The following is a 19,254-nucleotide window of genomic DNA, read 5'->3' on the forward strand; positions in this document are numbered from 1 at the left end:
ATAACAACTTCTATTCATTATAATTTACACATGTAGCAATAAAAAGTTTTAAAGCACGAATCAGTTCTAGTCTCACTAGAAGGTCCAAGAAGCTAGAAAGGCACAGTAGGGCAGAAAGAGTGTTGGGGGAAATTACAGTCCGGTGGGGCGTCTCTGAGGCTGTCCTCTTAGCTTTCCCCAGTGTAAATGGGCAACAGCCAAAACGCTCTCCTCCCCCGTGGTCAAGGAGTGTCTGTTCTGTAGGTTCCATTATCCATTTGCAATGGTTGGGATCTGGCAGTACTGTAATATCTCTCAGGAACCATTATTTGCTATTTAACATCAGGTTAAACATTTGTTATTTAACCATTAACATTTGCTATTTAACCATTATTTAACATTAGGATGCATACAGACCACCCGGCTATTCTTACTTCCCCTAACTAAATCCACTCTCCCCAAGGGTGAAGGAAAATAGAGTCAAATCACAGATATTCATAATATACAAGTCTTCACTGAAGAGAGCATTTGCATGTATAAAGTCTTTAGAATAGATTAATTGTATCATACAGATATCACTGGAGTTCTAGAAAAAAATGACAACATGTGCCTCTAGGTTTATAAAATTCAGGCTTTAAAGAAAATGCTATGAGTTAACTGATAGTTCTCGCTTCTGTGTTTGAAGAGACTAATATTTCGTTGTCAGCACAATGTTAAACGTTTTGGATGTATTTCAAAGTCCCTTTTACTGTGAATAGACTGGAAGCCATTTTGATACAGGATATTTAGTCTATATTATAAACCTCTAAATGGATGACCACAAAAGGCCTCGTTCCCATGAATATAAGAATATCTTTGCTTGATGATGCATGCAGTGGAGCAATATTATGCTTATTAACTCTTAATTATTAAGCTATTCATGTTACGCAAACGCAGTTCCATTTAAAATTCATGTTGAAGTAAAAAGTGAATAATCATCAATGTGTAAAGTATATTTCTTACAGATAGAGTGATTTTTTTTCCCCTTTACTATCAGCACTTAAACTGACCACATTTAATTCACTAAAACTTCTCTTAATGGATGTTTATAAGCTCAAAATGTTTTCAGTACACTTAACATATCTGGGGGGGCGTGTAATAAATGGCCCATGTAAATAACAACACACATAGAAGTTTACCCCACTCACCTGTCTGTTACGTTCATCCATAATCCTCGTAATCTGAATCTTTTTTCTCCCCATAGTCCCCGTTTTTCTTCTCTCTCTCGTCCCTGAAATTATGTATTTTTTCCTTCCTTTTCTTTCTCTTTCCTGTTTCCTCCAAACAAATCTCCTTCTTCAGCACTTGCACTGCTCAGTTCCCAAATTCCTGCATTCGTTCCTGCTGAACAAAAAATAAAAATTAAGCACCACTTTAATATTCTAATTTTCTAAAAATAAAACTCTATGGAACTAATCAAATTAAATGAATGAAAATAAGCATCTGTTAAAAGTACATGGTATATCACATGTAGGAGCATATCAAGTAGGAATGGTTTGTTCTTATGATTAAAATAATCTTGTAAGTAATTTAACAAGTCATTTAAATGATGAAAACTATGCTTTAAAGTCCAACACTTGAAATGTATCTTTTGCAAAGAGTTTCTTACTATTTTTTTAATGAAACTAGGTGACTATTTTCACCCTTCTGTTATGAAAAATTACCTAAATCAGAGAGTTAATGAACCTTTATGTACCTGTGTATGCTAAGTAGGGCAGCTAATTCATTTCTGAAGGGAAAACAATCTCGTGTTTTGACAGCAGAGGTGATAACGTCCCTCGTTATGCAAATAGGATGGACTATTATGAAAGTGCTATTTGATATATGTAAATGTCAACGAATTTAAATCTAAATCCTTTAATCTTATTTTTTAAAAGTCACTGCTATGAGAACACTGTAAAAATAATGTGGGATATTTAATCTTACATAACAAGCAGCTATCAGCAGTGAAATCTTTTCCTTTTGAAAGCCCTTAAGCTATATCTTGAATACAAGAATCAAAAAAGATAATCATTCATAGAAAAGAAAGAAATGGTATGAAAATTAGAGTATTATTCCATTTATGACTATATTTCTTATAAGCCATCAGTTCCTTAAATTTAAATATTTTAAAAAGACACATCATATCTCTTTGGGGAGCAAGATATAAAATTATAGAAGCTTGCCATATACTGGATATCTTTAGGCCATGAATTAAAATGAAAGAAGTGATCATCAACAATGTAAGATAAACCCAGAGAATCCAGTGTATTAAAAGTATGTATCTTTCTTTGTTTTAAATTATATCTGAAAATATTTGAATGAAAGTGAATTGCTGTGAAATGTGGAAGTTAACAAAAAGGCATTCCACAGTGGCTTCTTCATTTGCAGGCAATAGCTTCAATTATTCTATCCCGTCTTATGTCAAAGAATGCAACTACTTCACACATTGCTCAGAATTTCCCTGTTTACTTTAGTTGGTGTCTGACAACCGACCTGATAAATTCCCACATGTATTATGTAATACTAAGCCATTGTCCTGGCTATTTAATAGATTATTTGGCTCCAATTCAAAGTTATTGGAACAGGAATTGGAACTGTTACACATTTGGTCTGATCACATCGGCTGTCTTTTGATTTCTTTAATTTAATTTCTAAATTCTTTATCACCTCGAGTAAATTTTTTAAATTTAAGTTTTCTGTGATTATCTAATTGCAGAAGCTATTATGATATAATTAGTTCTGGTGGATTACGTGCTGCTTAAACACTAAGACCATCCATTCTCTTTTGCCCAGTGCCTTCTATTAAACTGTAGCTCACTTCTGCCTCTGAGAATATATGTATGTTGAGTAGTATCACGACCACACAGTGCTCATCAAAACTATTACTCCAGCGGCAATTTTAAATGTTGGAAGTAGTTCAGAGTTTTAGAGTTATATAAATAACACACATTTGACAAATAGACAGGAAAAAATTAGCTGTAAGATATATTAAAAAAATCACATTAAAATATGAAAAATCCACAAAGCACAACTGCATATTCACTGTTGTCAAACACGGTCCATCTACCTATTTTTAGTGACGGTCTTAAATATCACTCAACTGGACAACTTTCCAGTGTTTCCTATAGTCTTACCTTAGAAGCAAGCAGCAAGATAGAATGGTATTTCCCATGCATGTGCAAGAACCCAAAGAGACAAACAGGCTTCCTCGATCACAGAAAAGCCAACCCATGAATCCACAGCAAATGCATATGGGACAATTTCCTTTCTTTCATTGAGCTGAGGCCGCGGCACTATCGGCTTACAGGACTATGCCTGCCTAAGCGCTTACTCACTTTAAGGTGGAAGGTCAGGGTGAACAGATTAGAGTGTGGAAGAGGCGGGGAAGAAGAAAACTTCTGCGGATCCTGATTTCAAAATACAAATAACCAAACGAGTAGAGAAACATCCCTGGAGAAAAGTCTCCTTGGAAAGACAGAGTTCTTGATGAATCAAACTTAGAAGAGTTCCTCCATCTCACCACCCCATATTTCACAACTTTGAAACGAGGGACGCGTCTTAAAAAGAGCAGAGCAAGGATTTTCTTTTTTAATTCTTAAAACATTACGGGAAGTATTTTGCCAGAAAGGACTGATACGTGTCAATATGTATATATATAAAATAATCGATTAAAGATGACATTTTGAAATATGCAAGGTAATTTAGAGAGATGTAAGTTTAAATTTCAATAAAATTAAAACATTTTCTTATTTCCCATAAAAATGAATATTTCTTGAAGTGTGCTGCCTTTTGAACATTTCTGAAATGCAAAATTTGATATGATTAAGTACATATGCAGAGTAAGATATGGTGAGGATGAGACTGTTTGCATGAAGTAAAACGTGCCTTAGAACATTCTGCTTAGAACGTTAGATTATGGGTCACCAGGTTTCAAGGCTGTCAGTAAAAATTCAGAGTTAGGAAGGTCAACAACAGCTCAGTAGCTGTTTTCTTAGCATAACTATTTTTCTAACCTGATTTTTATGCAAAAATCATATTGTAAGGTTGGTTTCAAGTATTAATTTGTAGGAGGCCTAGAGAGGCTGAAAAGAGATTATATAACTTCAGTAATCTGAAAAATTGTTTTGTATGTATATGAAGAAAAGAATATAATAGCTAAACTGCACATAGTAGAATTTGAGTTACCCTGAGAACTTTCATTTATGTACAATCAACCATAAGCTTAAAATAATTCCAGCAGCCTTACCGCTACTTCTTTCCACATGAAAGAAGAATTCTTGGAAAATGACAGAGTTACAGAGAAACAATCAGTAATTTAAAAAAAAAGAAAAGAAAAACAAATACTCTACCATAGTTACACTCTATAGAGCTACAGTCTTCTGCGTTTTTCTTTTTGCCAACCTAAATAGAAGAAAAATAAAATCATGCTGCTTACTAAAAAGGGGAACTTCATTATGGGAGGCTTCTGTTCACTTTGAGTTTGGCATAAGCAGACAGATGAAGGCAAAGTGGTTTGAGACCCAAGGAGAGAAGAATTTCTTGTGGACAGACGCTAAAGATCCTTCTCCCACCCTGGCTCTCTCATTTACAAACAAGTTCCCTGAGTGACACACACCTCCCTCCCTTCCCCCTCTCCTCCCCTCACTCCCTCCCTCCCACAAATCCCTCCCAGTAACACAGAAGAATCTTGACAGAATGGCAGGAAACACGCACAGACTGGTCAGGGAAGGATATGATGTCAGCAACCACGAACAATAAAAGGTGTAAAGGTGCTTCCTTCCCTAAACTGTTCCAGAAGTGTAAAATGGGAACCAAAACTCTTCACTTCCTTCTCTGAGCAGAACTGTCTGAGTGTGCTGGGCTGCTCACCCCACACAGAGAGGCCTTTGAGAGGTTCAGATAAGGGACAAGGAGAAAAATCCAGACACGGGGACAACATTTCTAACTCCTATTTTTAAAACACCTGAGAAAAAAATCCATTTCAGCTCTGGGTTAGTATTTTATATGACTGTTTTAAGAAATAAAAATAAGAAAACAAACAAGTTCATTTTGGTGAAGTAGGAGATACACTGCAATTACCATTTACCATACCTCACCCAAATCATCTGACACAGCTAATGCAGCCATATAATCTTAATTTACTCCCTCGAGGCAAATGAAGGATTCTATACAGCAAAGAGCCAGATGGATACTTTGGTGTTTGGTAAAAAACAGAATCATGAAAACTGTTAAAAAAAATCAATGTTTGTTGGGAAAATACATGGATTACTTCTTTGCCCCCATAATTAAAAAAAAAAGATATACTGGGTGGTGGTGAGGCAGGGGGGCAAGAGATTCCTATGTTATTGAAGCTTTCAGAGTTCGTAAAAAAATTCAGACTAAGAACCAAAGTAACTAACATAAACTTTCAGTATACAGTGAAACTATTTATTTTAGTCTCATCACTATTAGTTTCTTTCTAACATGGAAATGGCAGTCTACCATAAGATTTCTGTAGGAAGAAAACCACATATCAAGTGAATCTGAGTCATCTTCAGATTTCAATCATCTTCCCACAACACTTTGATTTAGAAATTAAACATAACCTTCAGTTTTGTGTTTTGATCTTAGAGTGAGACTGCCATGCCACATTGAAAGATGTGGGAAGAAATTAATTCTCTGCTGCTAAACTTATCTGTGCAAAGCATGTATTTTGCTACAATAAGCACCGTGCAGTCACTTAAATAAAAACAGCCTATGAATAATGACAAAACATTAAAATATGTGATGTCAGTTTGCAATGAAGAATTCTGGTTTTCTTTTACTCATATTAGCAAATAACTTTTTCACTGACTCACATTTTCACTACCACTAGCATCTTCATAAAATGTTTTGTAAAAACTCCAAGCTGAAAAGCAAGCATGCTATATCACACAAGAAATTATACGGTTAAATAAATACAAGCTGGATACTTAGCAAGGGACAAAAATGATCATAAGCCCAGTTGCTGCAAGCCTGGTATTACTAATTCAAACAATTAAATGATTCATTATTAGTTTAAGTGGAAAACTTTGCTCATTATGGTGCATCCAGATACATTTAACTTTCTACTTTATGATATGTTTGAAAGACACATGAGGCATGTAATTATATTTTGGTTAAAAGGAACAAGTAGATCTCTTAATTTTTTTCTCTTAAGAAGTATTCTGAACTTCAAAAGATATAATAATTATTAATCTTACTGTTATTCAACTATGTGATGTCTTATGAGTTAGGGAATATTTCTTTGGTCCTGAAAGTCACTTCACTTCTCTCTAAGCTTACCATGTATTATACAGAATGTTATACTACCCTAGCTATGAATGCAAGCTGAGTTTGTCCTAAAGACACATAGCTAAGACATCCTCTTAAGGGTAATAAAATTACCCATTCTTCCCCACTGGATTTCATTATCATGAATATAAACAAAGTTATTTTCTCAATTTATTCCAAGTTAATATGATGATTTTTTTTTTTTTTTTTTTTTTTTTTGCGGTACGTGGGCATCTCTCTGTTGTGGCCTCTCCCGTCGCGGAGCACAGGCTCAGTGGCCATGGCTCACGGGCCCAGCCACTCCATGGCATGTGGGATCCTCCCGGACCGGGGCACGAACCCGCGTCCCCTGCATCGGCAGGCGGACCCCCAACCACTGCGCCACCAGGTAAGCCCAGTACGATGAATTTTGAGTCATCTTCAGAACAGTAACATAATGTCAACTGTCTTTCAGTTCCCCACACCTGCCAGGCTCCTTCCTGCCACAGCGCACATGCAATTCCTGCGGCCTGGAGCGCTCCTCCTTCCCCTCCGTGCCTCCTTAACCTCTTCCCTTCCTTTCTGTCTCAGCATACTTCATCTCTCCAGGAAGCACTTCGCGCTCTCCTGATCACATCAAATTCCCCTATAAGGACTCATAGCACCATGTCCTCCTTTGTAGCACTTGTCACAACTGAAACTGCCTGTCTGCCATCTTCCTCAACATCTGTGGGCCAAGTCTGTTTTATCTGACTTTTGCGTTTTCAGTTTCTACCCCAGTGCCAGGCATATAGTAGGAGTTAATAACTATGAGTTGATTAATGAATTAATTCATTAAGATTTTTATCTCTCAGGTGAATATTTTCTTCAGTCACTATTTTTAATGACTATTAAGAACATTTTCATTTATACAGAAGCAGACTGATAACCTCACTTAATCTTTCATTATATTTATATAGCATCTCATATATGGAATAAGAATAATTTATACTGAGAAGTGGAAGTTGACTGGATTTTGGAGTCAGAAAAGCTCAGGGTATGAACTCTAACTTGGTACTTAGAAGCTGAGTGACTAAAGACTAATGACTTAGTCACTTGGAACCACTCTTCCCTTGCCTTACAAAAAGTTGGGAATGTACTTCTTCATCAGCAGGATGTTTGTAATCATTAAATGTGGTACTACAGGTGAAGACTAGGTACATAGTAGGACTGGGAACATGGCTTACTACTTGCAAGATTGCTTCAGTTTTGAGGCATAAACTGAAAGTCATACACAATAAGGTTATCAAGTGAACCATAGTCTTTACATATACCACGAAGACCTTACTTTGCGGAGATGATGATGGGCAACTTCTAAAGGTAATACCTCATTTATCCATTAACAATAATCATTATATGAAGAGAAACTTACAGTGTTATAAAAGTTAAGAAGTTCCTCATAAGTATCAGTCATGGAAGAGCTTCAGGCTGCAAAAGTAGAAATAACTAGGGAAATACATCAATTTTCCCAATGACCACGGCTGCTGAAAACTCTACATTAATGTTTCTAGTCCTACTTTAATATCTTTCCCCAAGGACAAAAGGAGATGAAATGTATGTCAGAAATATAATAAGGCTAAAAAGGAACTCGTTTTGAAAACCCCTGCAATTAATTTAATAAGTGGGCCTAACCTGCCATTATCACTGATATAAATCATTTTATTTACACAATTCTAGAATTTAGGAGACACTTACCTTTAAACAACTGTATTGCATTATAAACAATTTAATAAACACAAGGGAAGCACAGCTTCCCAGTCATTATCACCTGCGGTATATTTTGCCTTGGACTTTTTTTTCACCCTGGAGCTTAAACGGCATTCTCCAACCCCCATGCTAAAATAAACTCCAAACAGTCTAAATATGTCAAAAGCCTTGTGCTATCCAACCACACCATAGTTTTTAGTCTTTCTACATCATATTGAGTAATTAAGTCAGGGTTCTAGCAAGTCTTTGTTTTCCTAATTTTGCACCATGTTTTCTTCCAAAGGCCACTTCGTGATGTGGCAGGGTCACCACAAGGTAAATCCGCAGTGTCCTCATCACAAAGCAAGAGCTACTAAGCATCACAGAGTGTGTTCTGTTCCCCAGCTGTAACTTTTCCAAAAGCAAATGCAGCTGGATTTTTTGTTGCTGTTACTGAACAAAGCAAGTTAAGCACTACACAACACCAATATCAGTGAAACAAAACTGTCAGCCTTCAACACAAGCTAGGCTTGAAATGGGAGATGTTGCTATTATAAATTTTCATCTTGGACTTCCCTGGTGGTGCAGTGGTTGAGAGTCCGCCTGCCTATGCAGGGGACGCGGGTTCGTGCCCCGGTCCAGGAGGATCCCACATACCGCAGAGCGGCTGGGCCCGTGAGCCATGGCCGCTGAGCCTGAGCGTCCGGAGCCTGTGCTCCACAGCGGGAGAGGCCACAACGGTGAGAGGCCCGCGTACCACAAAAAAAAAAATAAAAAAAATTTTCATCTTATGACAAAAATCTGAATTCCCAGGCATCTAATGATCCTGTCAGAAAAATCTTACATTCATTATTTTCTTAATCTTTAATATATCATATTTCATTATTAAAATGTAAATATTCTACACATTTTTTCCTCAAAAGCCTGAGTGTATGAGACACAGTCTTCAGCCTTACTAATACATTTGTGTGTCTGTATGTGTTTGTACAGAGGTAATATTTTCCTATAAAACTGCAGAAAATGGAAAAAACATATTTTAGTCTTTCATAATATGTGGGTAAAACGAGTACATTTTAAGATATCTGAGTAGTCCTGAGTATTATCACTAGTAAATAATCCCAGTATTATTAGGATTGTGATATGAATGGTTAAAAGGACATTCTAAGTAAAGGCTAAGTAATAAAATAATACTCTGTATTCAAACATTACATTAATGATTGAAAATTATGTCCTTGAAAATAATTTGCCTCTGTTGTTATTTACCTTACCAATTTATGTAACATTTAAGGATGACCTTGAAATGAGAAGAAATACTATTGTCCTCCTGCCAATGTTTTTGTTCTACATTAAGAAGAATATGCTTGATAAATCATCTGCTATTTACATTCACTGAATGTCATTTACTTTTGTCTCTAGCTAAGCTTTAGAAATTTAAAACGTTTATATAAAAACCTTCTATGATAATTTATATAATAGTCAAAATGCCAGTCATACCTCAAATCGAAAAAAAGATATTTGATATTACTATTATATGTGGCTCGGAACCCAGTGATTCATCAATTTTTCGATTTCTCTTCATCTCCTTTACAGCATCCTAATCAACCTAATTAAGGCTTTGTTCATCTGAAACCTCTGATGACAATTTGTTTAACTCTATCCCACTGTGGTCTTCTTATAAGGAGAATTACATCTGATCTTCTGACAGCAATCATTAAATGATCCCAACTGGCCCCAATTAAGCCACATGGCTCACGGCTTCCATGTAGTCAAGTGCCAAGTTCTCTGTTTCATTTACACATCATTCTTGGTTTATTTTCTTAAAGCCAATTAAGTATATGTGTCTTATCAAGTGGAACTAAATTTCCTTGTGTCCACTGGCTCACGACAGGGCACCGCCTGACTCCACAGTCACACTGAAGATCATGCAGGACCCCTGAAGCCTTTCTCCCTAGCAGTAGTGCTATTAGTGAAAAAAAAAAAAAAAAAACTTTACTTACTCAAGATGAAATTCATGCACATGTACCTCCTCAAAACAATACACATGTTTAAACGGTTCTGGCTGACATAAATCAATAACAACTTTTCATTTGGCTTATTTACAAGGATCTTTTAATAGAGTAGTACCTGCATTTAGTTGAGTTTAATATTCCTTTTTTTTTGAACATTTGAAATGATCTCTTTAAGACCCTCTAAAACAGCAGTACCAAAGTAAGACTTCCGAAGTTAACCTTTCTTACCCTTAATTTCTGCTCTAATTTTTTCACGTATACTCAATTGTAAGTTCTATAATGATGTTCCCAGGCCTTCCTATGTGCGCAGGTAGCCTCAGGATTTAGAGCTCATTGATTGTGTGCTACTCCAGGGAAATGGCTGATTAAAAACAGCCTCTTGAGGAGACGCTCCTATTCACATCTGGCTCATCTTATTCTAAACTCTTAATACCTGTATGGAAATATGACCCCTAGCTTTGGCTTTGGAGAACCTCAGTTCACAGATCCTTTACCTTAGGTGGCAAGGCAGAAACACAGTGAAATTAATCTCAATATGACTGGTGTTTGAAACAGTTTCTGAAGACCTTAATCACTGCCCTGACTACTTTCCTGTGAATATAAACAAATGCACTGTATTTTTATACCTAGTCTAACAATAGCTATCACTGATCATCTGCTGGTGTCTGATGCAGGCTACCTGTCACAGTTCTCAGAGTAGAAGAATTAGAACATATCTGTTCATCCTAATCATACATTAAAAACTGACATTAGGACAGATGACTGGATGGATTTTACGCATCTTATAGGACATTAACCTTGATGGAACATGTAATTCCTTTTATCATTTGACCAACAGATGGAACTACAAAGAAAAAAGAAAATACAATGGAATCTTTAGCATACTGATGTTTGGCAACACCTGGAAAAAAGGGTATGTGCATTTTCTTTATGATAGCTAAATACATACTTGGTCAGCTCTCAATAAATAACTGTTCTTTTCCTCATGCAAAGAGGAAAATTCAAAATATTTATTACAAAATGCTGATGATGTAGAAAACACCAACCCCACAAATGACTGACTTTGCTACAAAATGTCTAACAAATGTATTAAAATTTTAGTAAAGCACAACAGACGCTCGGGTATTGTATTATGAAATATTTCTCACTGTATTATAGTAATCTCCAATAAGATTTGATGTTAATTTTAGAGCATGCTTCTGCTAAAAAGGGCAAACCCTGCAACAGATTTAGTACAAAGAAGCTGAAAATATCCCGTGGAAAAAAAAAATCTGTAGCGAAATCAGCCAGCCCAAATCCTGCCATTACTCAGCACTGCAGTGACGTGCGGATGTTTGTAGTGGTTTGAGGAGCCAGCAGGGGTGGAAACTCTATGTACTCGACTCCAACATGATTGCAATTGAACCTCATCAAAGTAAGAGCTCATAATTTGTCACAGAAAACAGCCAATTAACATATGTTAGAAAAAGGCTTCATAAAGATAATATATGATTAAAGACCCAGTGCAGCTGTTGAAAATCAAAACTATGCATTTAAAAAAGAAATCTCAGCCTGAGCTTCCGTATGGTTAAACTGATAATGGCTACTATGATTTTTTTTTTTTTCGTAAGTAGAAAAATATAATTACAGTGCTTCTCATAAGTTTGGGGTTATGGCGAAAGGGAGAACTGGGTACTGTGGCACTATTTACTATGCCTTACTTACTTCTATAAATAGTTGAAACCCTTGCCAAAACTCTGTAGTTACTTTGTTATAGTGCTATTTTAAAACACAGACCTTCATTGTGAGCTAAATGGCCTTCAGGATGCACTTTGTAGTTGGAGCATTCCTCTCAAAACTATATCCTCCCTTTATCTGTGTAAAACTCCAGGACAAGAGGACTCTACATGACTGCCCCTCTGACTGTAAAACACGCTAGGGCTGTGTAACGCATGGCTTGAATACATCAGAACTTTTGTCAGGGGTGGTGGTCAGGAATGGTGACGGTTAAATGTCAGAAATGTGATTAAGGTGGCTGTACGCAGTGCAGATCCTCTAACAAGACACAAGGCAGTCTATCTGCCCCAGCTTTGGAGCAGATGAACTATACGTAGCTATATGTATTTGGTGTAGTCTCATTATAGATGTTAAATTAAACTCTAGCTTGGACCACGCGGGCAATCAAATCCTGGCCAAGTTGATGTCATCAGAGGCCAAGAGCCAAAATCATGATGTTTAATATTACAGATATCAATGAAAAAGTCTGATCAACAGGCACAGAGACATAAACGCATCGAGCATGATTAAGAGGTGCCAGAGACACCACTGTGAACCAAACAGAGGTCCTGGTCATCATGAACCCGAGGCTTGAAAGGGGGAATGAAGCAATAAACAAGAGAATACAATGATTTTAGAGAGAAAACTGCTACGGAGAAAATACCACAGCAGAACAGGCTAGGTAGGGGTGACTGAACAGGAAAGGGCTGACTGAGGTGAATAACGCTGTCAGGGAAGGGTTATTTGAAAAGATGACATCTGAGGAGAGACGTAAACCATGGATGGAGCAAGGCTGCATTTGGAGGGTGAACACTCCAGCACTCCACCTGTCGCTGGTGGTATAAATTTGGCCAATTCATAGTTTCCTGAACCTTAAGTTTCCTCAGCTATAGAATGGGAATAACAACACGTATATTCTATAATGAGGTTGTGAGGCTCAAATAAAAAAATAGATCCACATTCATTTGTAAAAATTTAGTTGGATGCAATTCAATTTCTGAAATTCTCTGCGTAAACTTGTTTAACTTTATGGAAATTATAAATACTTTGAAACACAGAGAATATAGTATAATGCAAAAGGTTTCTAAATTTATATTAGTTGGATCCAACGGTGTGTTCTCCCTTGAGATGTGGTTATTTCACTGAAGTAATGCCCACTGGTTGAAATAGGTCTTGTGGATATAAGTTCATTTTGCAGTGCTAAATATGGATAGTACCATGAGCAATCTGACAAACACAACACAAAATTTCTGCAAATGTAAAATACAGAATTGTATTTTTTAAATTGTATATATTTTTTTTTTTGCAGTATGCGGGCCTCTCACTGTTGTGGCCTCTCCCGTTGCGGAGCACAGGCTCCGGACGCACAGGCTCAGTGGCCATGGCTCACGGGCCCAGCAGCTCCGCGGCATGTGGGATTTTCCCAGACCAGGGCACGAACCTGTGTCCCCTGCATCGGCAGGCGGACTCTCAACCACTGCACCACCAGGGAAGCCCTAAATCGTATTTTTAAAACTCTTTTAGAAATAAACAATCTCACAACATTACTAATGTAACAGTCATTGTTTTAGGTTGATTTATTTCCTCTCTCATAGGGCCCAACTCCCAAGCAATCAGCACAGTTTTGATTAAGATCTCAGTGATAATCAATGAGACAATGTTTCCCAGTGTCTCACTGTATGGGAAACATTCACACATCTTTGGAGTCAGCTATGTAGCCTCAAGCCAAACAGATTAATTTCCAATTTAGAATGAATAGACAAATTGAATCATCTAGTATTTTTAAAATTAAGGCATTTTTAAGGGAAAAATACAAAATTTAAGGATTATGAATTTTAATAAATAGGAAATTAGAATGAAGAACAACAGACACTTTAATTTTAAAAGTTGTAAAATATAAATGTCCAATGAAAAACTATAGTATTTTAAGTAAGGGGAGGGGTCAAAATTTCCTATTCAAGGAAACCTTACTTAAGGAATAATGGGTATATATTTTCAATTTTCCCTCCCCTGTCATGTTTTGGGAGAGTGGTATAAATTTGATCCTTTATTCCATCATTTTCTTTTTATGTCCTATTTGGTGAACATAATTTATCAGTTTTAAAGTACGGTAAGTTGTACAGTTTACCATGAAGCCTAAATTAACACTAATCTATTTTCATTATTATTGGTTAAATGCCCTGAAAAAGAATCACAAGTTTGCAAAGTTTCTTTTTTTTTAGTCAAGATGTCTTCTTTCCTTTCCTAAATGAATCACAGTATAGACATTATTCTAGTAAAAACTAGCATAGTGTTTTATTTTATTCTCAGTGCTAACCAATACTTCACACTGCATACTCACCTCCCTCCCTATCTTGTAAGATGACCTTTGGAGGACACTTTCCTCCCCCTCCAAAACCCAGTCACAGCTGCATACAAAGCAGGCACATAAATACGAGTTTCTTCCCTCTATTTGAAGCATTCCCCACTCGATTTTTTCATTTCATCACCTTTCTTTATCTCTTTTTCCACATGTTTAGAACTGAGGGGATATGGAAAGTGAAACTGTCAAAGAGCTAGGAATAGAGGTGTTCTCAGACGAACAGAATGTTTCCTCTGTAAGATGCAGGCAGGGCAGGCAAATGAGCTGCACAGGGCGGGCACCGCGGGGGTGGGGGGGGCAGCAGAGTTGGGTCCTGGGCTGAAGGCCTGGCGGGAGGCTCCTTATCTCAGCATGTCTACACATTCTGTCCCAGGTTCTTTTCAAGGAAAGCCCAAGTCATCCTTGGCAGATAATACTACATGGAAAGTATTACAGTACTTTCCCTATAAAAAAGCTGTGCTACAAAAATCAGAAGTTACTGACACGGACGGTTTTTCATCCTGATTCTCTAAAACCTAAGGTCTAAAAAAAAGCAACCATTGGTGGAAGCAAGCTCTTGATTCTCCTTAGAAATCCCAAAGTGGATTCCAAAGATCACTGGTTTCTAAGGATGCTAACAAGTGATCCCCCCCCACCCTACCCCTCCACACCCTAAAAAAAAGTCAGGAAATCAAAAAAATTAGGAAAATAGATTTCTTTGCTACAGGACTGTTCATAGTCTTTAATATGCTAGATGCCAGAATCTGTAGTATTTACAGATGTATCAGGAATATCCCTTGGGAAATGCTAGCTTTAAAGAAAGGATCAAGCTTCTTTCCTCTGACTACTGAATATATATGCCCCAAACCAACACTTAGCTCAGTGCCTGGCTCAAAGAAAAACCTAACACTATTGTTGAATAATTGATAAAACAACAATCTATTCTCTTAGCTTGACAAAGGAATACAAACATAACATCAGGTGCAGAAAACTGCTGTTCTTTTAAAGTAAAAATATTAATAAAAAATATTTAGCAATTAGTGTGATTTGTTTCCAAAGTCCAAAGCACCAGAAAGCAGTAGAGTGCAGTGGAAAGAAAGCTCTATTTGGAATCAGACTCTTGGGTGGGTTCTGCTACCCAGGAGCTGCAGGTCTTTGGGCCAGTCAACTCCCTTGAGTCTAATTTTCCTCAGACATATAAAGGGAGCTGGGTTCAATTTCTAAAGCCCCCTTTCAAGTTCCTAAATGGTATAAATTCAATAAAGGTGTAAGACACAATGAGGTCAGAATGCCTCTCCAAAGGATATAGTTCTAGAGAAACAATAAGCTGACAAAAATGTTTAATTGCCTGGTAAATATAATTGTTTTTTCATTTTTTTTTTGCATTGAAAAGTTGGTTCACCTCAGCCTCAAGCAAAATAAGCAGTTAAGATCAAGGTTATATTATGCACTTTGGACTACTAATCATATTTAGAAATTTAATAAATAATTAGCTATAAATTATAAAATATTATGGCACTAAAAACTTTACATATATTGACTCTAATCCTCATAGCAGCCTATGAGGAAGGCACTGCTACAATTTTCATTTCACGGAAACAAAGGCTGGAGGATAGAGAGGTTAAATTACTTGCCCACGGTCACAGGGCTAGTGTTAGAGTTATAATGTGAACCCTTATAAATCCAGTCCTAGACTTAGTATTCGAATCACACACTCTGCTACTTCTCCATGCTGCAAGGTAATATTCAAAAGAGTACTTTAAAGTTAAAATTCTATACAGAAAATGTGATATTCAGAGGGATCTAGTGGAATCTAAGAAATTCTTTTAAAATCAATGTTCTTTAATGTATCTAACATTCTCTTACTCTTGATGGCAAAAAAAGAGTTTACTTCACTGTACTAGCCAGGGAACAGGATGAAACTTGAGTTAGATACCTTTCATTAAAATATCAGTATTTACTGGCTGATAAGCACCAATGGTATTTTCCCCCTCCTTTCTACAAATGAATATGGCTGCTCACCAGGGAAAGCAGGTGAGTGTATATGAATCAGCATATATTCATCTCGACTCTTGGTAACCATCAAAACAGGTGTCTTCCTGAGGACGGGTCAGAAGAGTCAACTTCATTTATGATAAGATGATGATTACAGAGAGTATTACAGATATCTTGCCACCAGGCTTGGGGCAGTCATCTTGCTCTCCTTCAAAGTACCTTGGGGAGGTTTCTAACCTAGATCTAACCAACCCTGGTATTACCCTGGTCATTGTCTCTTCACTCCCCCACATTTCTGCATCTCCTCAAATTATGGTCTACTACAATATTCTTCTATGGGCAGTAGAGTTTCCACTTTAGAATTTTATACATTTACCTACTTCTTTAGAATTCTTTGTGTTTGAGACCTCTGGGTATAACTGCAATGCTACCTCTTTAAATATATTGTTTTAGAAGTAATTTTATGGCTATCAACTTTATAAAACACAACCTAATAAAATATACAAATTAACTGTACAATAACGGTTGACCTACTTTGCAATATATTTATGATGGTTGGAAGAAAAATCACACACTAGTGTGTTACAGAAGTTCACATCATTTTTTTCCCACAATGTATCCCAGAGCTCGCTCTATCAGAGCTACAGAGTATGAGGATGTAATTGTATACTTTCAGCATGTATCAGCCTTTCCTCCTACTTTCATAGGCAGAATACTATGGTACATATGTCTTCATTTATATATTTATACATGTTTACTGTACCAGTTGATGAGCACTATAGGTCAGTGCCACTCAAGAACTCCATAAGCAACAATGGCACATTATATCCAAGACTGAATTCAATTTAAGATGCTAGGCAGGTGACTGCAAAGTGAAAGCTCAAAATGGCTGCCTATGTATCCCAGGCACTTTGAGAGGGCTTGTGGTAAACAGGAAATCTCTGAGATTTCTAACTCGGTAAGAAAGGACCTGTTGGCAAATACTGCCTTTCACAGCGAAGACACCTCTGGAATAACTTTTATGTCGGTGTCACTCATGCCTGTGGGTGGATCCAGTAATAAGAGAGTTCTGAGAAGTGGAGGAGGAACACGTTACTTTTAGATGTTAGAAAAGTGGACATGATCATCAAGCAACTAGTTAACACACCAAATCATTATTTGGCCACATTCCTGAGGATTCTGAAAGTCAAAACTGTATAAAAATGTTCATCTTTTATAACTTATGGATTGGAAAACAATGAATAATGGCACAGTCTCTATCCAGTTCCTTTGAAAAAAATCAGTGAAGATGAATATAGTTAATAACTGCTTCTCTGAATTTAATATGGAGAATTTCAGGGTGGGCTTGGACATTTCACTTGCCTTAAAATGCTCTTTATGAGAAAGATAAATTTTGCTATGTTACAGAAGAGCAAAAGTCTTTTTTTTTTTTTTTTTTGTAGAAATACATATCTACATTTCCATTCAGCCAAGGTAAGAGCAGAAATGCAGGATATTAATAGCGGCAGGGGCCATGCAAGGTCATATCATTTTTTCCCTCCTTCAGATAATACCATACCCAAATTATTTCATAAAGATTCCACCTCTCTTTTAAGGCCTTCCGGAAAAGGAGCAACATAACCTTCCTCACTAACCTATTTTGATATCTCACAACTCTCACTCTCAGGAAATTCTTACTTATAGCTAATCCCTCACAGAATGCTTTAGGCCCAGTCCTGTTGTTCTAGCCTCTGTAGAGAGAACAACACGGGGTGATCATGTTTTCATGTCATGTGCTTTAAGACTGTGAATTGAATTATATCTATTTTTGTCATGCTTTCCTTGCTTTAGTTTCTCTTTTTTCCCCCATCTTTGTGGCTCTTCATTTCAAGTCATACCTGCCTTTAGCTCTGGAGTCCAAAAATACACATAGTACTAAAAAAAGGCTCTTGTATACTCCTATCAGATACATAATTTTAATTATCCACACACTGCATGAATTCTAAAGTAAATGTTTACCTTTTCATTTATTCCAATTTAGTATTTTTTCCCCTGCCAGATTTGCTTCCAGCCAACTCTTCCACAGTTTGTATGTAAAGAGTTTTTTTTTTTTTTTGCCTTGACTTCATGATTTCTGACCAGTTCTCCAGTCTACCAAGGTCACACTGCGTTCTGATCTTGCCTTTTCAAGGGCCAGACTTCAAAAACTCTCTTTACACAGAACCCTTTAAATTGAATGTACAAATTATTTATTTCACTATTCCTTTAGCTACCATTCAAATCTGCCTGGTTTAAGGAATATTTTCCCAATTTATGGATGAGGATGTCATACAGAACAAAATCAAAAGGCTTGGAAAATTGAGATTATACCTATCCCTTCTCCTTCACACTCTACAGTGAAGGTTAAAATATTCTCATAGGACCAGTTTTTATACTCACACCCAGGGTGTTACAGGATGTATAACAGATGTATGACAAATCATAGTGATTTTTTTCCTTGTATATATATATATATATGTTTTTTTTCCTGTATATTTTTTTTTCCTTGTATATTTTTAAGTCTGCAAATAAGAGAGTTAGTAATGGTGGTTCCTTGGGTCACACTTGGTTTTCTTTTAAAAATGTCATCACTGTGATAGTTACTTTCTAGCCTTTATTAAAAAATCCTTAAGAATAGTAGCTTGTGGCCTTGCAATGGCATTATGTTACAAGAATTCCTGCTACTAAAATTATCTTAGGCTTTAGCCAGAATTGCTCAGGAGTTCCATGAAATTTGCTTTGTTATTTAATATCACTTGATTCCTTAGGTCATATGTACATATGTTACATATGGAAACCTATGTTACATATGCAAAAAACCATTAAATTCATTCCTTCATTCAACCTTTTTTTTTTGGGGGGGGGGTAACTGCTATGTTCCAGGCACTATTCTAAGGGATCTAAAGGAATAAAATGAATGAAACATAAAAATTCATGCCCTCATGGAACTTAAAATATTCCTGATATGATCTATATTTACTTTCCCCTTCACATGAAAATTGGGCTACTCTTTATCCTTTGCTGTTGTTTTTGGTTAAACTGAATAAATTCGTAAATATCATATCTTAATTCTGACTCTCCTTTACTTTAAGCCTTTACTTTAAAAGCCTTACTTACTTCCTTACTTTACTTTAAGCCTTT

The 19,254-nt window shown here is 36.5% G+C and overlaps 1 protein-coding gene across 19 annotated transcripts in view; it reads right to left on the reverse strand.

Moving 5' to 3' along the window:
• MEF2C (myocyte enhancer factor 2C) overlaps window positions 1–19,254 on the reverse strand; it is a 169,865-nt gene that overhangs the window by 93,849 nt on the left and 56,762 nt on the right. For 12 of the 19 annotated variants that reach the window (XM_060143259.1, XM_060143261.1, XM_060143243.1 and 9 more), the window contains one exon: window positions 1,167–1,362. In XM_060143259.1, the coding sequence (XP_059999242.1) occupies window positions 1,167–1,220 (54 nt within the window). In that variant the 5' untranslated portion in view covers window positions 1,221–1,362. Of the gene's footprint in view, window positions 1–1,166; window positions 1,363–3,134; window positions 3,154–4,435; window positions 4,549–19,254 lie in introns of those variants that run through there. The other 7 variants (XM_060143245.1, XM_060143246.1, XM_060143256.1 and 4 more) reach the window with 4 other exon arrangements.

Source organism: Lagenorhynchus albirostris, chromosome 3, assembly GCF_949774975.1.
Source record: "Lagenorhynchus albirostris chromosome 3, mLagAlb1.1, whole genome shotgun sequence".
NCBI lineage: Eukaryota > Metazoa > Chordata > Mammalia > Artiodactyla > Delphinidae > Lagenorhynchus > Lagenorhynchus albirostris.